The sequence below is a fragment of the Oncorhynchus mykiss genome, chromosome 15 (assembly GCF_057628025.1).
Source record: "Oncorhynchus mykiss isolate SJ-2025 chromosome 15, ASM5762802v1, whole genome shotgun sequence".
NCBI lineage: Eukaryota > Metazoa > Chordata > Actinopteri > Salmoniformes > Salmonidae > Oncorhynchus > Oncorhynchus mykiss.
The window spans coordinates 42708745-42736458 of NC_143036.1; the positions used below are offsets into that span (position 1 = coordinate 42708745).

Genomic DNA, 27714 nt, shown 5'->3' on the forward strand with positions numbered 1-27714 from the left:
TAATAAACATTGATAAAAGATACAAATAGTATGCATGGAATTATAGATACACTTCTCCTTAATGCAACCGCTGTCAGATTTCAAAAAAGCTTTACTGAAAAAGCACACCATGCTATAATCTGAGTACAGCGCTCAGAGACCAAAACAACCCAAACAGATATCCGCCATGTTGTGTAGTCAACAGAAGTCAGAAATAGCATTATAAATATTCACTTACCTTTGATCTTCATCAGAATGCACTCCCAGGAATCCCAGTTCCACAATAAATGTTTGTTTTGTTCGATCATGTCCATCATTTATGTCCCTCCTTTTTGTTTGCGCGTTTAGCCCAGTAATCCAAATTCATGACGCACGATCACTAGGTCCAGAGGAAAAGTCAAAAAGTTCCGTTACAGTCCGTAGAAAGATGTCAAGCGATGTATAGAATCAATCTTTAGGCTGTTTTTAACATAAATCTTCAATAATGTTCCAACTGGAGAATTCCTTTGTCTTCAGAAATGCAATGGAACTCAAGCTAACTACCACGTGAATGCGCGTGTTCAGCTCATGCTTCTCTGGCAAACCTCTGACTCATTCCCCTCTCATTCGCCCCCACTTCACAGTAGAAGCATCAAACAAGGTTCTAAAGACTGTTGACATCTAGTGGAAGCCTTAGGAAGTGCAATTTGACCCCATAGACACCGTTTATTCGATAGGCAAAGAGTTAAAAACCACAAACCTCAGATTTCCCACTTCCTGGTTGGATTTTTTTCTCAGGTTTCTGCCTGCCATATGAGTTCTGTTATACTCACAAACATCATTCAAACAGTTTTAGACACTTCAGAGTGTTTTCTATCCACTAATACTATGCATATATTAGCAACTGGGCCTGAGTAGCAGACAGTTTACTCTGGGCACCTTATTCAGCCAAGCTACTCAATACTGCCCCCAGCCATAACAAGGTAAGCTACATACAGTACCAGTCAAAAGTGTGGGGACACCTACTCATTCAAGGTTTTTTCTTTACTTTTAACTATTTTCTACATTGTGGAATAGTAGTGAAGACATCAAAACTAAGATATAATACATATGGAATCACATAGTAACCAAAAAAGTGTTAAATCAAAAAATATTTTGTATTTTTGATTCTTCAAAACAAGATGGGATTGCGTATTGCTGCAGAATCATGTGGTAGCCATGCTGGTTACAGTCCCTTGCGAAAGTATTCGGCCCCCTTGAACTTTGCGACCTTTTGCCACATTTCAGGCTTCAAACATAAAGATATAAAACTGTATTTTTTTGTGAAGAATCAACAACAAGTGGGACACAATCATGAAGTGGAACGACATTTATTGGATATTTCAAACTTTTTTAACAAATCAAAAACTGAAAAATTGTGCGTGCAAAATTATTCAGCCCCCTTAAGTTAATACTTTGTAGCGCCACCTTTTGCTGCGATTACAGCTGTAAGTCGCTTGGGGTATGTCTATCAGTTTTGCACATCGAGAGACTGACATTTTTTCCCATTCCTCCTTGCAAAACAGCTCGAGCTCAGTGAGGTTGGATGGAGAGCAATTGTGAACAGCAGTTTTCAGTTCTTTCCACAGATTCTCGATTGGATTCATGTCTGGACTTTGACTTGGCCATTCTAACACCTGGATATGTTTATTTTTGAACCATTCCATTGTAGATTTTGCTTTATGTTTTGGATCATTGTCTTGTTGGAAGACAAATCTCCGTCCCAGTCTCAGGTCTTTTGCAGACTCCATCAGGTTTTCTTCCAGAATGGTCCTGTATTTGGCTCCATCCATCTTCCCATCAATTTTAACCATCTTCCCTGTCCCTGCTGAAGAAAAGCAGGCCCAAACCATGATGCTGCCACCACCATGTTTGACAGTGGGGATGGTGTGTTCAGCTGTGTTGCTTTTACGCCAAACATAACGTTTTGCATTGTTGCCAAAAAGTTCAATTTTGGTTTCATCTGACCAGAGCACCTTCTTCCACATGTTTGGTGTGTCTCCCAGGTGGCTTGTGGCAAACTTTAAACAACACTTTTTATGGATATCTTTAAGAAATGGCTTTCTTCTTGCCACTCTTCCATAAAGGCCAGATTTGTGCAATATACGACTGATTGTTGTCCTATGGACAGAGTCTCCCACCTCAGCTGTAGATCTCTGCAGTTCATCCAGAGTGATCATGGGCCTCTTGGCTGCATCTCTGATCAGTCTTCTCCTTGTATGAGCTGAAAGTTTAGAGGGACGGCCAGGTCTTGGTAGATTTGCAGTGGTCTGATACTCCTTCCATTTCAATATTATCGCTTGCACAGTGGTCCTTGGGATGTTTAAAGCTTGGGAAATATTTTTGTATCCAAATCCGGCTTTAAACTTCTTCACAACAGTATCTCGGACCTGCCTGGTGTGTTCCTTGTTCTTCATGATGCTCTCTGCGCTTTTGACGGACCTCTGAGACTATCACAGTGCAGGTGCATTTATACGGAGACTTGATTACACACAGGTGGATTGTATTTATCATCATTAGTCATTTAGGTCAACATTGGATCATTCAGAGATCCTCACTGAACTTCTGGAGAGAGTTTGCTGCACTGAAAGTAAAGGGGCTGAATAATTTTGCACGCCCAATATTTCAGTTTTTGATTTGTTAAAAAAGTTTGAAATATCCAATAAATGTCGTTCCACTTCATGATTGTGTCCCACTTGTTGTTGATTCTTCACAAAAAAATACAGTTTTATATCTTTATGTTTGAAGCCTGAAATGTGGCAAAAGGTCGCAAAGTTCAAGGGGGCCGAATACTTTCGCAAGGCACTGTAAGTGTGCCTTGAATTCTAAATAAATTAGACAGTGTCACCAGCAAAGCACCCCCAGACCATCACACCACCTCCTCCATGTTTCACAGTGGGAACCACACATGCAGAGATCATCCGTCGTTCACCTACTCTGTGTCTCACAAAGACACGGCAGTTGGAACCAAAAATCTCAAATTTGGACTCATCAGTCCAAAGGACAGTTTTCCACCGGTCTAATGTCTATTGCTCGTGTTTCTTGGGCCAAGCAAGTCTCTTCTTCTTGTTGGTGTTGAGATGTGTCTGTCACTTGAACTCTGAAGCTTTTATTTGGGCTGCAATTTCTGAGGCTGGTAACTCTAATGAACTTATCCTCTGCAGCAGAGGTAACTCTGGGTCTTCCTTTCATGTGGCTGTCCTCATGACTGATTTTAATGTCTTAAAGTAATGATGGACTGTTATTTCTCTTTGCTTATTTGAGCTGTTCTTGCCATAATATGGACTTGGTCTTTTACCAAATAGGGCTATCTTCTGTATACCACCCCTACCTTGTCACAACACAACTGATTGGCTCAAATGCCAAGTGTTTAACCCTTTTTAGGTTACTACATGATTCCATATGTGTTATTTAATAGTTTTGATATCTTCACTATTATTCTACAATGTAGAAAATAGTTTAAAAAAAGAAAATCCCTTGAATGAGTAGGTGTCAACTTTTAACTGGTACTGTATGTTAACGTGGGCTATTTTTAGCACTTTCCTGGGATGTATGATTGTTTTCATTGCTTTACTGGGAAGCTTAGCAGATGTAGACATGCTCATGTTATTTATGTTAGTGCAAGAGTGAGCTGCAGACAATGGACTTCCTACTAGCGCACACCACCTCAGTTAACATACTTACTCTGGTTCATAGGAACATACTGCATACACTAGCTGTAGGATCAGCAGAGGCATTCAGGGCAGTTAAGAGAGACATACATTAGGTTACTTACATTGTGTCTTTCACCACCCCTGGGATAATGTACATTTGCTGAAGCATTATGCCAACTCAGTTACACAATGGTAGGGATTACCTGACCTGGGCTTTGGTCCTTGATAAGTCAACTCAACGTGGCCTTATAATGCTGTGAAATGATCCAGGATCCCAAACAATTTGGGTGGATCCCATTCTCCTTATAAAACAAGCTTTGTTTCCAGAAGGTATCAAAATTGTCAATCAATGTTACATCCATATAGCTGCAATAGTCTCGATGCCAGGTATGGAGGGCTGAAAGTCTGAAACTTTCAATGCCACGATTTAGGGAGTGTACAGGGCCAGATATTTTTGGGCATTTATTGGTGTCAAGCAGTGACCCAATCAATTCTTCAAAATCCTTCTTCAGCTGTTCTGAGCTGTCCTTCAAAATGTCATTGAATCCCACATGAGCTATGATAGACTACATTTCCTGATGCAGGTTTAAAATGTTTAGTAGTAGCTTATTGATGTCCTGTACTGGTGCTCCTGGATAACACAATGTTTTTGCTTCAGGGAATGAGACATTTCACACCATTGAACTGCCCAATACAACAGCTGGGAAAAGGGGATGGAAAAATCTGCCCATTCCTACCCCTCACACAATTTGTTGAACCTTTCATGGGCCTACGAAAAGCCGGATAGAATACGCCCGCTGCTCCCGGTGATCGGTCCAGACCTTCCACAGTATGTAGTGCCCCGTCTGATCCAGAGAGGGAAAGGAGCTGGACTCAACGACAAAGCCGCTGCTGAAGTCAGCGTGGCTGGGGTCAGCACAGCCGTCGCAGACACAGGCAATCCCAGCGATGAAGGCGCAGGTGGATCGGGCACCAGTGCTGCAAAACTCTCGCATACGCTCTAGTCCACTTAGCAGCATGCTGCTGCATTCGGTTTCCACAACCCGTGACATGGGACCAGTGCTGATTGGAGCAATCCTCTTGCTGTTCTCTGTCCATTCCAGTACAAGCTGGAGAAGCAGATGGCGATGACTTCTTTGGTAGGCAAGTTCCAGGTAGCACAGGCCATTCGGATAGGGACAGATGACAAGGCAGGGATACATCCATCAGGCCTGAGTGGCATCCAGCCACAGGAGTTGAGAACAAGAAAGTTCAAAATTGCGTTTTCCACATAAGTTCACGCAAAATTGACATTTTCTTGCTAAGGATAGCCAGCTCATTCATGTATTCCTCCGCGAGCGAACAATTGCTGCATTGGAACTCCGGATTGTCAATATTGTCCAAGACATGAGCATAACAAACACAGCTTCTACAGTGCTGGAAATATTTGTTAGCTATTCAAGGTGAAGCGGGCTCCATTGTAACCTAGCAAGCTAGCTGGCCAGTTGGTAGCAGGTGTTGACACAAACACTTATGAACAAAATAAAAATAAAACAAAATAAAACTTCAGAAACAACAGGCCTAACCAACAGGTCGAGGAGCAGGAGGTATCTGAGTTCGTGACAGAAATTACAACCGTTAAGGTGAAGAGAGGGGTGGGGGTGTGTCCCTTAGAGATCGCGCACCAGCTGTTGATACCATTTAAGGTAATCTATCTCTCCTGATTTAGTATACCTCATGATAAGCTGCAGAATGCAGATCATACTATTTACCAAGCGAGTTTACAGTGCCGTGAATAAGTATTTGCCTCAGATTTTCAAAATTTTTGCATATTTGACACTGAATGAGATCAGATCTTCAACCAAAACCTTAAATAATATAAAAGGGACCCTGAGTGAACAAATAACACAAAATATGTATACATATTTAATTTATTTATTAAAGTTATGCAACACCCAGTTATGAAAAACCCTCTTGGACTCTGGTTACGCCACCTTTAGCGGTAATAACTTGCAATAACTTAAACCAAACACTTCATCAGTTAGTCTCTCACAGCGTTGTGGAGGAATTTTGGCCCACTCCTCCATGCAGAACGTCTTCAACTCAGTGATATTTCTGGGTTGTCGAGTGTCCTGCCACAACATCTCAATGAGATTTAGGTCTGGACTGATTAGGCCATTCCAAAACGTTCAGTTTCTTATTCTTCAACCATTCTGATGTAGACTTGCTTGTGTGTTTTGGATCATTGTCTTGCTGCATGACCCAGCTGCGCTTCAGCTTCAGCTCACTGATGGATGGCCTGACATATCTGATACAGAACAGAATTCATGCTTCCTTCAATGATGGCAATGTGTCCAGGTCTTGATGCAGCAAAGCATCCCCAAACCATGACACTACCCCCACCATGCTTGACCATTGGTATGGGGTTCTTACTGTGGAATGTATTGTTTGATTTTTGCCAGATATAACGGGCTCATATCAGCCAAAAAGTTCCACTTTTGACTCATCTGTGCATAGAACATTGTTCCAGATCTTTTGAAGATCATCCAAGTGCTTTATGGCAAACTTGAGATGAGAATTTATGTTCTTAGTGAGCAATGGTTTCCGCCTTGCTAATGACAGAAACCATTGAATCCCATTTTTGAATTTCTGGTGATGGAATCATGAACACTGACCTTAGCCGAGGCAAGAGAGGCCTGGAGATCCCTGGATGTTGTTCGATATGGATCTGACTATGGTTCGGTGTAGCCCCATATTCTTAGAAATGGCATTGTAACCCTTTCCAGACTGATAGCCATGAACAACTTTTTTACAGAAGTCTTCAGGAATGTATTTTGATTGTGGCATGATGTGCCTCTAGAATCTGTGTGCTCACAACTCTCCGAAGTTAGTCAAATCTATATTGGGCAGGGCTGGCTCAAGTCAGTCCTGGTTGTTAACCTAAGTAATCAAAAAGCTGACTCTAATTATCCCTTTAATTGGGTTGAGTTAACTAGGGGTGGGGGCAATAACTTTTTCACACCTGAAGATTGCGTGATTGGTTACCTTGCACACCAAACAAATGAAAGAAGCACCAAATTTGTGTCATTTTTTTCTCTTGGACTCCCTCTATATACCACTACAACCCACAAAAAGATCTGACCAAATTCAATGTGAAAATGTGCAATAATGCAGAAAAACAGACAGGGTCAAATATTTCCCACGGCACTGTATATGTTTTGTAGCTGTCTACTAACCACCACAAACCAATGCTGGCACTGAAACCACACTCAATGAGCTGTATAGGACCATAACCAAAAATAAATACAGTTGAAGTCGGATGTTTACATACACTTAGGTTGGAGTCATTAAAACTTGTTTTTCAACCACTCCACAAATTTCTTGTTTTAATAAACTATAGTTTTGGCAAGTCGATTAGGATAATTTTTCCAAGTATTGTTTATGGACAGATTATTTCACTTATAATTCACTGTATCACAATTCCAGTGGGTCAGAAGTTTACATACACTAAGTTGACTGTGCCTTTAAACAGCTTGGAAAATTCAAAAAAATTGTCATGGCTTTAGAAGCTTCTGATAGGCTAATTGACATAATTTGAGTGAATTGGAGGTGTACTTGTGGATCTATTTCAAGGCCTACCTTGAAACGCAGTGCCTCTTTGCTTGACATCATGGGAAAATCAAAAGAAATCAGCCAAGACCTCAGAATTTTTTTTGTAGACCTCCACAAGTTTGGTTCATCCTTGGGAGCAATTTCCAAACGCCTGAAGGTACCACGTTAATCTGTACAAACAATAGTATGCAAGTATAAACACTATGCAGCCGTCATACCGCTCAGGAAGGAGACGCGTTCTGTCTCCTAGAGATGAACGTACTTTGGTGCGAAACGTGCAAATCAATCCCAGAACAACAGCAAAGGACCTTGTGAAGATGCTGGAGGACACAGGTACAAAAGTATCTATATCCACAGTAAAACGAGTCCTGTGTCGACATAACCTGAAAGGCCGCTCAGCAAGGAAGAAGCCACTACTCCAAAACCGCCATAAAAAAGCCAGACGGTTTGCAGCTGCACATGCGAACAAAGATAGTACTTCTTTGAGAAATGTCCTCTGGTCTGATGAAACAAAAATAGAACTGTTTGGCCATAATGACCATCGTTATGTTTGGAGGAAAAAGGGGATGCTTGCAAGCCGAAGAACACCATCCCAACCGTGAAGCACGGGGGTGGCAGCATCATGTTGTGGGGGTGCTTTGTTGCAGGAGGGTCTGGTGCACTTCACAAAATAAATGGCATCATGAGGGAGGACAATTATGTGGATATATTGAAGCAACATCTCAAGACATCAGTCAGGAAGTTAAAGCTTGGTTGCAAAAGGGTCTTCCAAATGGACAATGACCCCAAGCATACTTCCAAAGTTGTGGCAAAATGGCTTATGGACAACCTAGTCAATATATTGGATTGGCCATCACAAGGCCCTGACCTCAATCCTATAGAATATGTGTGGTCAGAACTGAAAAAGCATGAGCGAGCAAGGAGGCCTACAATCCTGAGTCAGTTACAACAACAGCTCTGTCAGGAGGAATGGGCCAAAATTCATCCAACTTATTATGGGAAGCTTGTGGAAGGCTACCTGAAACAGTTGACCCAAGTTAAACAATTTAAAGGCAATGCTACCAAATACTAATTTAGTGTATGTAAACTTCTGACCAACTGGGAATGTGATGAAAGAAATCCAAGCTGAAATAAATCATTCTCTCTACTATTATTCTGACATTTCACATTCTTCAAATAAAGTGGTGATCCTAACTGACCTAAAACAGGGATTTTTAGATAAATGCCTTCCGTGCTCGCTTCGAGGCAGGCAACACTGAACTATGCATGACAGCACCAGCTGTTCCGGACAACTGTGTGATCCCGCTCTCCGTAACTGATGTAACAAATTTAAACCGGTTAGCAGTGACAAAACCGCAGGGCCAGACAGATTACCAGGACACATACTCAGAGAATGCACTGACCAGCTGACCCCAAGCATACTTCCAAAGTTGTGGCAAAATGGCTCTTCACTGACATTTTCAAACTCTCCCTGACCCCGTCTGTAATGTTTCAAGCAGATCACCATTGTCCTTGTGCCCAAGAACGCCAAGCTAACCAGTCTAAATGGCTATAGCACTCACATCTGTAGCCAAGAAATGCTTTGAATGGCTGGTCATGGCTCACATCAACACCATCATCCCAGACAACATGTACCCACCAATTCGCATACTGCCCCAACAGATCCACAGATGGTGCAATCTCTAATGCACTCCATACTGCCTTCTCCCATCTGGACAATAGGAACAACTACAGTGCATTCGGAAAGTATTCAGACCACTTTTTCCACATTTTGTTACATTACAGCCATTTTCTAAATGCTTTAAATAGTTTCCCCCTAATCAATCTACACAATAGTTTGTGTTCAAGTCTGCGCTCTGGCTGGGCCACTCAAGGACATTCAGAGACTTGTCCCGAAGCCACTCCTGCATTTTCTTGGCTGTGTGCTTTAGGGTCGTTGTCCTGTTGAAAGGTAAACCTTTGCCCCAGTCTGAAATCATGAGCGCTTTGGAGCAGGTTTTCATCAAGGATCTCTCTGTACTTTGCTCCGTTCATCTTTCCCTTGATCCTGACTAGTCTCACAGTCCCTGCCACTGAAAAACATCTCCACAGCATGATGTTGCCACCACCCTGCTTCACCATAGGGAGGGTGCCAGGTTTCCTCTAGATGGGACATTTAGCATTCAGGCCAAAGCATTCAATCTTGGTTTCATCAGATCAAAGAATCTTGTTTGTCATGGTCTGAGTCCTTTAGGTGCCAACTGGAAGGTTCTCCCATCTCCACAGAAGAACTCTGGAGCTCTGTCAGAGTGATCATTGGGTTCTTTTGTCATCTCCCTGACCAAGGCCCTTCTCCCCCCATTGCTCAGTTTGGCCTGGCGGCCAGCTCTAGGAAGAGTCTTGGTGGTTCCAAACTTCTTCCATTTAAGAATGATGGAGGCCACTGTGTTATTTGGGACCTTCAATGCTGCAGACATTTTTTGGTACCTTATGTAGACAAGTGTGTGTGCCTTTCCAAATCATGTCCAATCAATTGACTTTACCACAGGTGGACTCCAATCAAGTTGTAGAAACAGGCTGCACCTAAAGCTCATTTTCAAGTCTCATAGCAAAGGGTCTGAATACTTATGCAAATATATTTAACAGATAATTCTGTTTTTATTTTGTCATTATGGGGTAATGTTTGTAGATTGAGGGAAAACATTTGTTTAATCAATTATAGAATAAGGCAGTAACATAACAACATGTGGAAAAAGGGAAGAGGTCTCAATACTTTCCAAATGCACTGTATGTGAGAATGCTGTTCATTGACTACAGCTCACCTTACTGTAGGGCCCTCCAAGGTCATCCCTAAGCTCTTGGACTGAACACCTCCATCTGCAACTGGATCCTGGACTGCCTGACGGACCACCCCAGGTGGTGAGGGTAAGCAACAACACATCAATGGGGGCCCCTCGGGTTTCGTATTTAGTCTCCGCCTGTACTCCCTGTTCACCCACGACTGCGTGGGTGCACACGACTCAAATCGAATTGTATATGTCACATGCGTCGAATACAACACCTTACAGTGAATTGCTTACTACAAGCCCTTAACCAACAATGCAGTTGGTTAAGGGTAACAAATAAATAAAGAGCAGCAGTAAAAGAACAATAGTGAGGCTACATACGTACCAGTACAGAGTGGGTTTGCTTGGGCACCGATTAGTTGAGGTAATTGAGGTAATATGTACAGTGGGGCAAAAAAGTATTTAGTCAGCCACCAATTGTGCAAGTTCTCCCACTTAAAAGATGAGAGGCCTGTAATTTTCATCATAGGTACACTTCAACTATGACAGACAAAATGAGAAAGAAATCCAGAAAATCACATTGTAGGATTTTTTATGAATTTATTTGCAAATTATGGTGGAAAATAAGTATTTGGTCACCTACAAACTAGCAAGATTTCTGGCTCTCACAGACCTGTAACTTCTTCTTTAAGAGGCTCTTCTGTCCTCCACTCGTTACCTGTATTAATGGCACCTGTTTGAACTTGTTATCAGTATAAAAGACACCCGTCCACAACCTCAAACAGCCACACTCCAAACTCCACTATGGCCAATACCAAAGAGCTGTCAAAGGACACCATAAACAAAATTGTAGACCTGCACCAGGCTGGGAAGGTCTTATTGTCCTGCTGAAAGGGGAATTTGCTTCCCAGTGTCTGTTGGAAAGCAGACTGGACCATGTTTTTGCCTGTGCTTTGCTCTGTTCTGTTTCCTTTTATCCTACAAAACTCCCTAGTCCTTGCCGATGACAATTTAACCTTTATTTAACTAGGCAAGTCAGTTCAGAACAAATTCTTATTTACAATGACGGCCTACCAAACCAGGACGACGCTGGGCCAGTTGTGCGCCGCCCTATGGGACTCCCAATCACAGCTGGATGTGATACAGCCAGGATTCAAACCAGGGACTGTAGTGATGCCTCTTGCACTGAGATGCAGTGCCTTAGACAGCTGAGCCACTCGGGAGCCCATAACATGATGCAGCCACCGCCAAGCGTGGTAATCAGTAATGTGTTGTTGGATTTGCCCAAATATAACACTTTGTATTCAGGACATTATTTATTTTACCTTTATTTAACTAGGCAAGTCAGATAAGAACAAATTCATATTTTCAATGATGGCCTAGGAACAGTCGGTTAACTGCATTGTTCAGGGGTAGAACAACATATTTTTTACCTTGTCAGCTCGGGGATTTGATCTCGCAACCTTTCGGTTACAAGTCTAATGCTCTAACCACTAGGCTACCTGCCACCCCTTAAATATGTGAGATAAGGAACCAAAAACGGTCTTGGGATATCAAACAACAGCTTGGGAAGTGTGAAAACAGTGGAGGATATCATTTTTTAAATGTTGGGGTTGCTCTTTGCTGAAAGACAAACTTCCAATTTTGGCTTAAAGAACATTAAACGGGGTTTACACAACCCATATTTCTTGACAAACCCTACTTGTTTTACCAAGAATATATACAGTAGGGTTAAAGACTGGTACTAGTAAATACATTGAGTTACCAGCACAGCACACCCATTGACTATACATTAGAATTAGCTTATTATCATTATCGAAATTAAGGTTCTCATTATCCGAAACAGACCTAAAAATGATGGGATAATGAGAAATGTGTGTTTCGGTAATGAGAGGGCCCTTAGCTCAACCTGTAAACAATAGGATACAGATTATTATGAGTCATCAAACAATTGACAACATCACTGAAGCCCATTCATGCCCCCATGTTGGTAAGGTAATGTTTTTTTCTCTCCCAATTTGAGATTTTTAGCTGTTTCAGTAACAAGAAGGTTAAGTTGGGTATAGGGGGTGTCTGAGAATAAGAACCTGGTGAAGGCATATAAGCAAATACATTTACTTAGCATGTGCTCATCTAAGGACTCCTCCTCTAAATGATGCATCATTGGTGAATAAAACTTCATTTAAAAACTGATTGGAGTTTTTACAGGAACTTGAAAAGGTGATACGTTAATGAGACACATGTCCGCAGACACTGTGTTTGTACGTAATAAATGTTATAGTTTAATGTAAACTTCAATAAGTATACCAATTGTATGATTTATGGACAGACTACAGCAACATATTTTGTGTTGTATTCAAATAACTTTAGAAAAAAACAAAGTAACATTTCCTAAAATTCCCTGAATTTAATCCGGACGCATTTATGTAATGAGAATATTCAGGCGAGAATGTAAAATTGATATAAAATAAAACACTTTGGCAAAAACTAGCCATCTTAGTCTTTAGAATTTTCTAATGTATGCAGAATCATGATGGGTTTGTAATTGAATTCCCCCCCCCCACCCACACAAACGTACTTGAAGATCACTCATAGAAAAAAAAACAGTGTTCAAACATACACTGACTTCCATATTTACCCACCTACACCCTGGTTACCTAACGAAGACACTCTCTTTAATATGTCCCCAGTGTCTCTGATGTCTTGCCTCTGTCATTGCTCACTGGGAATTTCCTCTACCAGCACTTTCTCCACGTAAACACAGATATAAATAGTTCCCACCATGCAGTGATGCCCATTTACACTATAAGAATAGACCCTATCCATTTCTATTGCATGGCGTGCCGGGGTCAAGGGATCACATATCCACATAGTTAAACCATTTGAATAACTCCTAATTGTGTTTGAAGCATGGCGTTGCACACACTGGACAGGGAGGTGTGCAGCTGTCCCGCTTGACAAAGGTTAAAATGTTGATTCCAGTGTCTCATTGCAGTGTTAGATAACCTTCTCGTAAAGTCAAGGCGCGTATGGACGCAAGCGTGTGTGTGTGCTACAGGAGCCTGGAGAGAGTGGTGGTGGTGATGTGGGGGTTTAGGGAGTTAGAGTTTTAGTGTTGCTGCAGCCAGGGCTAAATATGGCCAGACAGACCCACACCGAGTAGACTAGGACTGGTCAGCTAACCTATCCCTTTACAAGTGACATGGACAACTGACTTATACAAGTGCAGAGGGGTTGTGTAAGCAGCGGCAAAGGGGGGCGATAGCAGATTAAGGGATACAAACTGTGTCTTTATGGATGTCTCAGAGAGAGTTGAGGAGCCAGAAATGACTCGTTCGCTTGGTAGCCTGTTACGACGGTTGCTGTCCAAAGACAGTAAGGGAGAGGAGGAAGACAAGGAGGAAGGAACAGCAAAACCGGACAGCGATGAGCAGGGTGAGTTTTCTCTACTCCAAGCCAGGGGTTTCAAACTCCTTCCATGGAGGGCCGAGTGTCGGCAGGTTTTTTTTTCTTCCCTTAAAATTAAGACCTATGACAACCAGGTGAGGTAAGTTCCTTACTAATTAATGATCTTAATTCATTAATCAAGTACAAGGGTGGAGCGAAAACCCTCAGACACTCGGCCCTTCGTGGAATGAGCTTGACACGTGCTCCAAGCCATCCGCATAGGCTCAGAAGGAGTAGTTGGCGATAGTGTTCAGTAAGCTAGCTGTAGTAACAAAGTTAATTCAGTGCACGCTCATGTGAGGAGTAACTTTGCCTGAGACCTGAACTTGCATTAGCTCCTACCTAGATGACTAGGATTTATATCAACAGGCTGAGGCAGTCTTGTGGAATTGGTTCAATGGAGTTGGTTCAGTGCACACTGACATGAGGAGTAACATTGCAGTGTGCAGTGCGATGGCGATATCCAAGATAGCAATCCAAGATGGCAACAACTTACAAAAAACTAGTGACAGACAAATGACTGTCACTAGTAGATTTTAACCTACAAATAACCTATTAATTTATGGTGGAGCAAATCTACAATTTCCTTGTTGTGTTGTGCAAACTGTTTAGTTTTGCTGGTGTAAAGATCGTGGGTCTCCCTCAACTCGGGTATATATATTTTTTGCTATTTGCACTCCTTTACTTGAAGTTTACTCAAGTAACCCTCTATGGCTGGCCTGGGTTCTATCCTTAGCTTTCCCTCTGAGGAGTGTCTCGTCCAAGCTGCTCCTCTTCGCTCTCAGCCTGATTGGCAGCTAAACAATCCGCAACCCGTTCTCTCAATCGACCTCCCACACCCAATCTACTCACACATGCACACACTCACATACAGACTCATACATACACACAGTACCTCTCTCCCCTTACTTTTCCTTGGCCTCTATTTCTTACATCTCTCAGAGAAAATGTCAATTTTCATGATATTGCTTTGTGCACTGACTTTACTGAAAAACAAACATTGCCGCTGGGTGAGTACATCTGACAATGTGCTCTCCCGTCCATTAGACATTTTGTCTGTGGGAACTCACTCTTTTTCACTCGGTCCACTTGTCCAAGTCCTGATGCATTTGTGGCATGATGTGAACAGTATAAACTTGTGTCACTACCAAAGTCTAATAGTTTTTAAATGACTGTTGGTTAAAGCCGGTGTCTGATTTTATTTTATTTTATTTTATTTTATCAATGTACCAATCGGGCTTCAGGAAGAAGCATAGCACAATTACAGCTACCATGAAGGTTTTAAACGATATCACTGAAGCCGTTGACAAAAAACAGCACTGTATCTCACTTTTTATTGATCTTATCATCAATACTGACAAAACTAAACTAATGGTGTTTTCTAAAGCAAGAAATAGACCTCTGAACTTTTCACCTATTACTACCTTTCAGGGAAATGAGATTGAGACTAACCTCATAGAAATATCTAGATCTGGTTTTGGTAATTTCTCATTTAAATGTATGCAGCTTGTTGTTGAATTGATGGGTTTAGGATTTGGCCTAAATCAACTGATGCTGATGTAATTGTGTTTTCTGAAACCTGGCTCAGCAAGTCTGTTCTTGATAAGGATATTTGTATAAATGGTTACAATGTGCATCGCACTGATCGAGTTAAGAAAGATGGGGTGTGGCTATATATGTAAAAGACTAAATTCCTTGTAAGTGTGGCAAAGTCTGACTAATTGTAAACAGTTGGAATTTCTTGCTTTGAATCTTGAGGTTTCAAAGGGTCTTTCTATAACTGTGATTGACTGTTATAGACTCCCCTCTGCTCTCAGTGATGCATTTTCTTCTCTGCACCTTATGTCTAAACTTCTTTACAAGTGAAATGATCTTGATTTGTGTTGGTTAAAGCCAGTGTCTGATGATTTTAAAATGTTTTGTAATTCTATGAATCTAGCCTGGGCTAAAGCAAGGAAATCATTTTCTGATGCTGATTGGCTTCTTTTTAGGCAGCTACAAAACAAGTGTTATTTTCTTCTAGGGGAGGCCAGGTCTGAATATGTTATGTCTGTTGCCACTGATAACCTGAATGACCCTAGAAAGTTTTGGAAGGCAATTAAGTCTGTATGGTAAGAGTAAGGTTAATGAATTACCGTCATGTGTATTGAAGGACTCTGTTGCTGTATATGACAAAACTGAAATGCTGAATTGTTTCAATAAGCACTTTGTATTATCTGGTAGGCTGTTTGATTCAGTACCCTCTGTCTCTGTACAACCCTGTGTGGATGAACTAGTGAGAGCAGGTCAAAGGTTTAGCTTTTTGACATTCTCAGTGCAGGAGGTACATAAGCACTGAAATCCTTAGATCAGAGAGAACCTGCAGGTCCTGATCTTCTTGATCCCTGCTTTTTAAACTTGGAAGCTGATTTCATAGCTGAACCACTTACATCTCTGTTCATTGAGATTAATTTTAAACTGCAAAACCCTTACGCACCACTGCACTTTATATAGAAGGGTGGCTGGCCTTTTAGTCAATTGTAGGCTCAGTCACTGGTATACTTTTATTTACAAAGCCATTCTGGGTTTACTACCATTTTTATTTGGGCATTTCTATTGTTCAGACATTTCTATTGTTCCGACATGTGGTGGGTACTCTCTTCGTTTGCAGGACTTTAACTGTTCCAAATGTCCAAATGAATTTGGTAAAAAGGGCTTTTATTTACCATTGGCTTGGAACGCCTTACAAAATACTTTTAAACTGGAAGAACTTGTCCCGATTGGTGTTTTTCAATTGTTGATGAAGGATTTTGGGGCTGATTCCCTGACCTGTCAATGTTTTTAATTTGCTGTTTTACGATATTTATGATGTACTCTTGTGACTTCTATGTTTTTTTACTAGATAACCTGTAGTTTTTCATGTCTGTCTGTAATTGTGTAATGACTTGGTGCTGTTTATCTTGGCCAGGACACTCTTGAAAAATAGATTTCAAATCTCAATGAGCCCTTCCTGGGTAAATAAAGGTTAAATAAACATTTAAGTAACTTTGTCTGAGTCCTGAAAACTTGCGTTAGTTCCAACCTAGAGCAAATGCCTGGGCTTTAGCTCAACAGGCTGACACAGACCCGAGTTCGAACCCAGTCAGTAATAATGCCTATGCACATGGTAACAGCTGAAACATTAAGAGACCATAATATAGTTGTCATTCACCTGTACAAGTTGAGGTTTTCATGGGAAAAAGTTGTTTAACATTTTAGGGTTTTGAATAGAAGGCCTGGATAGTGTAAAGATAAAATAAAAAAATCTATAAAATTGCCTGGTTAGTTTTTGTGATGGATGATGGTGAATCATCATCCCTAAAGCCAACACCTCATTTGGCCGCCTTTCGTTCCAGTTCTCTGCTGCCTGTGACTGGAACGAATTGCAAAAATCGCTGAAGTTGGAGACTTTTATCTCCCTCACCAACTTCAAACATCTGCTATCTGAGCAACTAACCGATCGCTGCAGCTGTACATAGTCTATTGGTAAATAGCCCACCCATTTTCACCTACCTCATCCCCATACTGTTTTTATTTATTTATTTTTCTGCTCTTTTGCACACCAATATCTCTACCTGTACATAACCATCTGATCATTTATCACTCCAGTGTTAATCTGCATAATTGTAATTATTTGCCTACCTTCTCATGCCTTTTGCACACAATGTATATATAGACTCCCCTTTTTTCTACTGTGTTATTGACTTGTTAATTGTTTACTCCATGTGTAACTCTGTGTTGTCTGTTCACACTGCTATGCCTTATCTTGGCCAGGTCGCAGTTGCAAATGAGAACTTGTTCTCAACTAGCCTACCTGGTTAAATAAAGGTGAAATAAAAAAAATTAAAAATTAAAAAAATGATGAGGATGATCATGTGGAAGAGAAGAGGGATGATGTGAATGACTATAATGGTAATTGTGATGATGGTATTGACGATGAAGAGTACAGTAGTAGCTTGGTCTTGGTGGGATGGCTCGCTCTTTATTATACATTGCTCCTGGCTTAGATTGGAGGGGTCGGAGTGTGGTTGGCAAGGAATTTGTGTTTGTCTAAGTGGGGGGATGAAACTGTTTCTGTTTTAATTTCCAAATATCAGGGAAAGTAAGTTAGTAGGTTGATAAGAATCCAAAGTTAAATCTAGAATTGGCTTCCTATTTCGCAACAAAGCATCCTTCACTCATGCTGCCAAACATACCCTTGTAAAACTGACCATCCTACCAATCCTCGACTTTGGCGATGTTCATTTACAAAATAGCCTCCAATACCCTACTCAACAAATTGGATGCAGTCTATCACAGTGCAATCCGTTTTGTCACCAAAGCCCCATATACTACCCACCATTGCGACCTGTACGCTCTCGTTGGCTGGCCCTCGCTTCATACTCGTCGCCAAACCCACTGGCTCCATGTCATCTACAAGACCCTGCTAGGTAAAGTCCCCCCTTATCTCAGCTCGCTGGTCACCATTGCATCTCCCACCTGTAGCACACGCTCCAGCAGGTATATCTCTCTAGTCACCCCCAAAACCAATTCTTTCTTTGGCCGCCTCTCCTTCCAGTTCTCTGCTGCCAATGACTGGAACGAACTACAAAAATCTCTGAAACTTGAAACACTTATCTCCCTCACTAGCTTTAAGCACCAACTGTCAGAGCAGCTCACAGATTACTGCACCTGTACATAGCCCACCTATAATGTAGCCCAAACAACTACCTCTTTCCCTACTGTATTTAATTTATTTATTTATTTTGCTCCTTTGCACCCCCATTATTTGTATTTCTACTTTGCACATTCTCCCATTGCAAATCTACCATTCCAGTGTTTTAATTGCTATATTGTATTTACTTTGCCACCATGGCCTTTTTACCTTTACCTCCCTTATCTCACCTCATTTGCTCACATCGTATATAGACTTGTTTATACTGTATTATTGACTGTATGTTTGTTTTACTCCATGTGTAACTCTGTGTCGTTGTATGTGTCAAACTGCTTTGCTTTATCTTGGCCAGGTCGCAATTGTAAATGAGAACTTGTGTATGATGAGGGTAAGCAGTAATATGATGATGATGATGATGCTCTCTAAAGTATCTGTGACACTGACCCAGTTCCAACTTGTCCACACCTGCCATCTGCCAACCAAACTTCTTCCTCCCCCTTCTCTCAATGCCGGCAATAGAAAGTACACAAATACTCAGCACTGTATAAAAATACATTAATTATAAGGAGCTCCGATCACCTCTCAAATCTCACAACTCTCTGCCCACAATGTCTCACCTCAGAAATATCTGTGTGTTAACACCACCAATAGGACAAACATACGTGCCCCCATACGTGCCCCTGCACATATACACACACAACATTGTATTATTTTTTATGAGAATATTCTGTGAGTGGCAATAGTCTGCACATCTGTTCACTGGTAGGCCTATGTGTTGGATCCATAACGGGGGGCAGAAACGATGAGAAACGATGAGCCATATATGAAAGCCATATTAATGAGGCATACAAGATTATTAGGCACATGTGAGAGGCAGAAATAAAGGACCGGAGGGTGTGAAAAGCGTGGGGTGCGTTGACAATTTGTCATTCACTTCTGTCTTGTCTGCCTAATGTGTGAGACTGTGTTTGCTGCTCTTTGTGTGTTAATGGGTGTGTGTCTGTGAGAGAGTTGATGTTCGTTGCCTATTCTCCCTGTGTGTGTGTGTGTGTGTGTGTGTGTGCATCAACGGACCTTGACCATGAAGACTGATGTATCTATAGCAGTCAGTAGCAGTAGCATAGTTCCTTTTTCTCATTTGAACACTCAAGTCAGAGATTTCATCACCCTGTAAATCTAGTGTGTACCTGGGCATAGATAAAGAGACAAAACTATGGAAATATTGACGGCTATTTTCTAGTGCTATGATGAAACAAAATACATGTTCAGGTTGTCATCATGCAGTCATGAAAAAAGTGAGGAGGGTATTCTGTGTGGCACAGAGATAGGTTGCACAATGTTTACAATAGGACCACAATGAAACTGTAAGCAAAATGTAATTAACACAATTTTTTTCTGTATCATATTTAGTAAATAAGTATTGATTTCATACTTTTCAATATTATGAAATCATAAAATGACTCTGCAGTAGGAATGAAGGTAATGTAGTACCCTATGAAGAGAGCTGTGTGTTGTTTGGTGTTTAGTTGCGTTGACTGTACGTGTACGCAAGTACATAAGAGCGTCGACCTCCCATCCTTTGATGTAGATGGATGTGATGGGGAGCCAGGGTTCCCATGTGACAGCTGCATTTGCCTCAGTCCCTCAGCATGATACCGCCCCCTCCTGGCATGGAGCTGTGAGCACATTCACCTGAATAGACGTTAGTTGCCTATAATAGGCCTATAGCTGGCAGGTTTACATTTATTGGAATGAGTCTTATCCTGGAGGCAGAGATGTGCGATTTCTGCTAGATGTGCCAGCAGCAAAGTAAAAATTGTCTATATCGTAAAAATTCATGAAAACAAAAATGAGCTTTTTGGTCTTAATTTAAGGTTAGGGTTAGGCATTAGGTTTAGCAGAGTGGTTAAGGTTAGATTTAGAATCAGATTTGATGAAGGAAAAAGGAAACCGCACACTGCTCTTGATATTATCACCGATATTTAATAAGCTTACGTATCGGCCACACGGCCTTCGTCAGAGCTTTTGTGATTTTTAAAAAATCTGCACCCTTATGTAGACCTGGCCCAGATTTGATAAAAGGAGGTCCCTCTATGTTCGATTCTACTATCCATGAATTGGCTTCAATCTTCTAAAATAACCAGATATCATGATCTTATGATCTTCTCCTGATACGATCATCTTGTTTAGCTGTTCCAACGATTCACATGACGATAGCCCTATGGTCCCAGTGCAGGCTACCTGCAGGCTACGTTTCAATGTAAAAATATTCCTAGAAACAATTTATCTAATGTTATCACTTGGCATACTTAATGTTGCCTGTAGTATAGAAAAAGCAACATGTGATTTCATAGTCAAATGCATAACTTGGGCAGTGAAATAAAATACCAGTAGGGTAGTTGTTTTTTCAGAAAAAAACATACTCCCTAGACAGTGGACCCACTCCTCGCTTTGCCTTTAAAATCTTCAAACCCACCAGCACACGTCTGCGGACTGTAACCACACTCTCCCCTTTCCCCTTGGCCACACATATAATCAACAGTGCCCCGGAAAACTGTTTCTCATTGCTACTGATTGGATCATGTTCTGCGAATGTGTTATTCTACTCATACACATTTCTCTCTTTTACTCACCTTCTTCTGAACCATGATGGTGTAGCCTATGTCTCTGCCTCATACTTCTGAACAGCTAAAATAAAAACCCTGCGGCGATTTGAATGAACAAACATTCAAGGTCATTATGAAGGATACAACCTTCTGTCTGTTGTAACATATATTGCAGTTGCACAAGCAGGACATAGTCCCTACAAATCACATTGGAGCAAAAACAATCTGTGTTTTGTTTGACGATGTAGGCTAATCTTTATAGTTGATGCCATATCATAGTTACTAGCCAGAGTTGCTGAACAAGAACACGATTACTTTGACTGCCTCTCTGCCTCCTGCTTAGCCAATGTTTGCAATGATGATTAAAACATAACATTAAATCGCTAATTAGACTGTCTGTGTCTTGCTTGTGTTTGTTGTAACTCCCCACTTTAGTTTTGCCCTTGAGTTTGCGAGTTTGTACAAACATGTTGATAATTTATTTTGTACACATGTAAATAGCTGCATGTAGCCTAACTACCTTCCTGAAAGAATGACATGAAATAGAGCTTATTCTTAATAGCCGACTGAGGCATGGAATGCAGTAGTTCAAACATGTCGACCATTACCTCCTATGTACAACGTGAAGTTTGTAGGCTACACCAGACAAAGGCGCTCATTGGGGAAGCGGCAGTGGAGCATTGAGGAGCAGCAACGCAGGCAACGGAGTGGGCAGCGTCTACCTAAAATAATACACATGCGCAGAACTATCGTATAATTTAGCCACGGCAAATCAGGTTTCCAGAAAATCCGGAACAGCAGCCACTTCGATTATCAATAGCTTCTCACTGACATGTCCTGGAATCTCTTGCGCCCCAGGCTTTTCGCACCACTATAGCCAACCACCAAGGATGAACAAGGCGCATTACCTCATCCACGGTGATCCTGTCACTCTACTCTGCGGTTTAACTTTGGCGTGCGCGCTTGCACCAGAAGAGACATCGTTTTGTCTGCGAGTAAAACCGAAAGGAGGCATGGGCTATGGGAAATTATTCTGACGTCCTTGCAGCATAACTTGCAATTCATGGAGCCATGGGTGTTTTTGTTGTTTCTTATCAATGAAAAATATCTCAAGATGTGTCGGTCTAATCCATCGCGTCCCTTTGTTGAGGCTTTGCTGCCGTTTTCGATCTGCTGAGGGAAGCCAGAGATCTGGATAGCACGGTGGTCGACCTGAGGTGGCTATGCTTCAATAACCTCCATCGCAATAGAGCGTGTCAGATTGCGTGAATTGACGAAGGAACACAATAACCCAAATCAATGAAGATTCTGAGGCTTTTCCTGAAGAAAGGTGCGCATATGCTGCAGTGTCTCTGTGGAAAGCGATCGAAGTCGACTACAACCACGAGCGGTGAGACATCTTGCATACTTCTTTCTTTCAGTCTGTTCTCAGTAGTGTCGTGGGGGGATTTGCTTCTGCAGCGCTGTGCTTTTAACAGTCTCATTTTCTCAATGGGAGGAACAGTGAGAGAGGTAAATTTGAAAACAAACAATTAGGCATTATGGTTGACTCATTACCATTGAGACAAAATGCCTCCTTTATCAGCAGTTTTACTCAATCAGTGCGACCAGCTCGACATCTAAAAGTCCTTATATTCAAATCAGTGGAGTGGGCTACTGAGAGGCAGTAATTTCATACAGAGTGAGCATCTATGTACATGAGCCATGCCACTTATATGATCATATTTCATAATCTTCTATTTGATGTGTAAGTCAATGTGATTTTATCAGAAAACATGTTTGTGCGTTGGAGTATGTCAGTGTGTGGATACATTAATGGGTGTATGTAAGCCTAGACTTTCAAGTGCAAAGTTTCACAAGTCAATAGTGTATTGTGTGTAGAATAGATTGCTTCAAACAGTGGAAGAAAGTAACTGCATTCAGGAATTGTATTCTGGGGCGCTGGTATTCCACCCAGCGAAAATGTCCAAAGTCGCCAAATAGGTGCAGACTTCTATGTAGTAATGGATTGACTGACACAGGAGCTGGCTGTGTAGTATGCTACTGTACCTTTTGGCCATGTGTCCCCACATATATATATATAATGAGAGAGAGATGCATGCAGCTGACATTCAAATAACTACATCAAACTGTTTTTCTACTTCTAATACTAAGACCTCAATAAAACAAAATTGACATATAATCTTAGGGTATTTTGACAGGGAGGAAATCAAAGGTGATACAGGCAAGTGGGAGAAAAATATTGAGAGGTTGGAGTGGGAATTGAACCCTGGTCTCTGGTGAGGAGAGGAGCAGTGGTGATTTTAGCATGTGAATCTTGATGGGGTAAAACAAAAAAATGTGGGATGCATGCCAGCAAAGCCACTACACAAAACCTAAACAATTACATGAATTGCACTCAAACAGCAGAGTCCCAACACCTTACCACTGCTACACCTGGCTTTCAGTTGAGCGTTGTCTGGCAGTGAAACAGTTCATTCAGCCTCATTTACTGCCTTTAAAAAAAACATAGCTGATATGGCTGACTTGCTTAAACAAATGTGGGTTCTACTGACAATTGAAATGCACAAACTATGGCATAAGGGGACGACAAGTGGATAAGAGGCAAGCCGTAATTTCGATGAAGACATTAACCTCTCTGGGATTGTTCGGGACGCTAGCGTCCCACCTCGCCAACAGCCAGTGAAATTGCAGGGTGCCAAAAACAGAAATTTCACAATTAAAATTCCTCAACCATAAGTATTTTACACTTCTCGTTAATCCAACCACAGTGACCGATTTCAAAAAGGCTTTTCGGCGAAAGCAGAACATATTGTTAGGTCAGCAACTAGTCACAGAAAGCATTCAGCCATTTTCCAACCAACAAAAAGCAGAAATATAGATACAATTAATCACTAACCTTTGATCTTCATCAGATGACACTCCCAGGACTCAATGTTACACAATACATGTATGTTTTGTTCGATCAAGTTCATATTTATATCCAAAAACCTCAGTTTACATTGGCGCCATGTTCAGAAATGCCTCCAAAACATCCGGAGAAATTGCAGAGCCACATCAAATAACATAAATACTCATCATCAACTTTGATGAAAGATACATGTTTTACATAGAATTAAAGATAAACTTGTTCTTAATGCAACCGCTGTGTCAGATTTCAAAAAAGCTTTACGGCAAAAGCACAATATTCAATAATCTGAGAACAGCATTCAGCCACAAAAGCAAGCCATACCTGCCAAATTGTGGAGTCAACAAAAGTCATAAATAGCATTATAAATCTTCACTTACCTTTGCTGATCTTCTCCGGAATGCCCTCCCAGGACTCCCATTTCCACAAGAAATGTTTGTTTTGTTCGATTACGTCCATATTTATGTCCAAATACCGTTTTTTTTGCGCGTTTAGTTCACTATTCCAAAGGCACAATGCCGAGCGCAAAATCCAGACGAAAAGTCAAAATAGTTCCATTACAGTTTGTAGAAACATGTCAAACGATGTTTACAATCAATCCTTAGGGTATTTTTATAATAAATCTTCAATAATATTCCAGCCGGACAATAGCGTATTCATTAGAGGAAAAAGAAGGAACGGCGTAAACAACTGATTGGCCTCAGCCTAGTCCACTTGTTGAAACAGCTCTTATTCGACACCCTTCCACAATAGAAGCCTCAAACAACTTTCTAAAGACTGTTGACATCTGCTGGAAGCCTTGGGAAGTGCAATATGGCCCCATAGACACCGCATATTGGATAGGCAATCACTTAAATGAAACTACAAACCTCAGATTTCCCACTTCCTGGTTGGATTTGTCTCAGGTTTTCGCCTGCCATATGAGTTCTGTTATACTCAGACATCATTCAAACAGTTTTAGAAACTTCAGTGTTTTCTATCCAATACAACTAATAATATGCATATATTAGCATCTGGGACAGAGTAGCAGGCAGTTTACGCTGGGCACCTTATTCATCCAAACTACTCAATACTGCCCCCCCTGTCACCAAGAAGTTAATGAGCGAGTGACGACGGACGTAGTCAATATAACTATTTGTTCAGCACTTTTGAAATGTACAGCGACAGAATTCAGAACATGGGCCGTTCTTAGTGTACTCCCTGTACAACAAGTCAGAACCGTAGGATAAATAAAGGGGGCATATAAATAGCCAATGAAAGCTCTTACTATATTCAAAGATTTTTCTAAAACAGGTTACATGTGCACCACCAAGTTAGAACAGTAGGTGAAAATAGACCAAATAATTAGGGTGAGGCACTTTGCGTGTCAAAAAAGATGCACGTCATATAACACAATAGAATGTTGTGTGTGCTAAATTTGCAGGTGCAAGCCAAGCGCCACCACCACTATCAGTTGCACTGTGAAAGCTGTATAAAAGTTTGCAAACAACCACACACCGGGCCACAAACAATGTATTTACAATACCGCGTAGATTAAAATAGGTCAAGTTATTAGGGTGAGGCACGTGGGCTACAAACGGCTTACTACACAACATACACTTAGTATGAATTTCTTAGCTACAGTATGCAGATCTCCCTTGCATACTATATAATTTATGCAGCAGCATACAAAACATTTTTGGACTCGCCTTGTGAAGGTTGCGCAGCTGTCCTTTGTGGCCAAATTTTGTCGTCATAAATCCGGCATTCTCTGTATTTATGGTGGGAACTCTGGGGGGGGGGGCAGAACCCACACAGCCACTCCATTGAATAGCAGGCTAACGTTAGTGGTTGCTTTGCCATGCTTGCAGTTAGCCACTGAATCCTTCCAAACGACTCATTGTGGAATTTGCAATTTCAAATCAAATTGGATTTGTCACCTGCGCCGAATAGAATAGGTATAGACCTTAGTGAAATGCTTTATTAAGAAGTAAAACAAAATAGAAAAAAAGTGATAAGTAAAAAAAATAAAATGAACAAATAATTAAACAGCAGCAGTAAAATAACAAGCGAGGCTATATACAGAGTACCGGCACAATGTGAGGAGGCACCGGTTAGTTGAGGTAATTGAGATAATATGTACATGTAGGTAGAGTTAAAGTGACTATGCATAGATTATAAACAGAGTAGCAGCAGTGTAAAAGAGGGGTTTGTGTAGCACTTTGATTAGCTGTTCAGGAGTCTTATGGCTTGGGGGTAGAATCTGTTAAGAAGCCTTTTGGACCTAGACTTGGCGCTCCGGTACCACTTGCCGTGCGGTAGCAGAGAGAACAGTCTATGACTAGGGTGGCTGGAGTCTTTGGCAATTTTATGGCCTTCCTCTGACACTGCCTGGTATAGAAGTCCTGGATGGCAGGAAAATTGGCCCCAGTGATGTACTGGGCTGTAGGCACTATCGTCTGTGGTGCCTTGCATTCGGAGGCCAAGCAGTTGCCACACCAGGCAGTGATGCAACTATAGAACCTTTTTGAGGATCTGAGGACCCATACCAAATCTTTTCAATCTCCTGAGGGGGAATAGGCGCTGTCGCTCCCTCTTCACATCTGTCTTAGTGTGTTTGGACTAGGTCGACCGATTTATGATTTTTCAATACCGATTGTTGGAGGACCAAAAAAAGCCGGTACCGATTAATCGGCCGATTTTAAATAAAAAGAAAAAAAATCAAAAATAATAATAATAAAAATAATAATAATAACAAAAATAATAATAAATAAAAAAAGTAATAATACTTTTTTTTAAAAGGAAAAAAAAATGATTTGTAATAATGACAATTACAACAATACTGAATGAACACTTATTTTAACTTAATATAATACATCAATAAAAATCAATTTAGCCTCAAATAAATAATGAAACATGTTCAATTTTGTTTAAATAATGCAAAAACAAAGTGTTGTAGAAGTAAAAGTGCAATATGTGCCGTGTAAAAAAGCTAACGTTTGAGTTCCTTGCTCAGAACATATGAAAGTTGGTGGTTCCTTTTAACATGAGACTTCAATATTCCAAGGTAAGAGGTTTTAGGTTGTAGTTATTATAGGACTATTTCCCTCTATACCATTTGTATTTCATTAACCTTTGACTATTAGATGTTCTTATAGTCACTTTAGTATTGCCAGTGTAACAGTAGAGCTTCCGTCCCTCTCCTCGCCCCTACCTGGGCTCGAACCAGGAACACATCGACAACAGCCACACTCGAAGCAGTGTTACCATCGCTCCACAAAAGCCACGGCCCTTGCATAGCAAGGAGAATAACTACTCCAAGTCTCAGAGCGAGTGACGTTTGAAACGCTATTAGCTCGCACCCCGCTAACTAGCTAGCCATTTCACATCGGTTACACCAGCCATTAGGCTGATGGGCTTGAAGTCATAAACAGCGCTGTGCTTGTGGAGAGCTGCTGGCAAAACGCACAAAAGGGCTGTTTGAATTAATGCTTACGAGCCTGCTGCTGCCTACCATCGCTCAGTCAGACTGCTCTATCAAATATCAAATCATAGACTTAATTATAACATAATAACACACAGAAATACGAGCCTTTGGTCATTAATATGGTAGAATCCGGAAACTATCATTTCGAAAACAAAACGTTTATTATTTAAGTGAAATACGGAACCGTTTGGTATTTTATCTAACGGGTGGCATCCCTAAGTCTAAATATTCTTGTTACATTACGTAAAATTCTGGCAAATTAGTTCGCAATGAGCCAGGCTACCCAAACTGTTGCATATACCCTGACTCTGGGGTGACACAATTTCACCTGGTTAATATTGCCTGCTAACCTGGATTTATTTTAGCTGAATATGCAGGTTTAAAAATATAGACTTCTGTGTATTGATTTTAAGAAAGGCATTGGTGTTTATGGTTAGGTACAGTCGTGAAACGATTGTGCTTTTTTTGCAAATGCGCTTTTGTTAAATCATCCCCCAGCGTTGCATCGATTATATGCAACACAGGACACGCTAGATAAACTAGTAATATCATCAAACGTGTAGTTAACTAGTGATTATGATTGATTGCTTTTTATAAGATAAGTTTAAT

At 41.0% G+C, this 27714-nt stretch overlaps 1 protein-coding gene across 4 annotated transcripts in view; it reads left to right on the forward strand.

Moving 5' to 3' along the window:
• LOC110490053 (fibroblast growth factor 12) overlaps positions 1 to 27714 on the forward strand; it is a 117409-nt gene that overhangs the window by 35121 nt on the left and 54574 nt on the right. Inside the window, exon 1 of one of the 4 annotated variants that reach the window (XM_021563175.3) lies at positions 13020 to 13441. The exons of 2 other annotated variants lie outside the window; for them this stretch is intronic. In XM_021563175.3, the coding sequence (XP_021418850.1) occupies positions 13300 to 13441 (142 nt within the window). In that variant the 5' untranslated portion in view covers positions 13020 to 13299. Of the gene's footprint in view, positions 1 to 13019; positions 13442 to 21391; positions 22122 to 27714 lie in introns of those variants that run through there. One more of the 4 variants, XM_021563176.3, reaches the window with a different exon arrangement.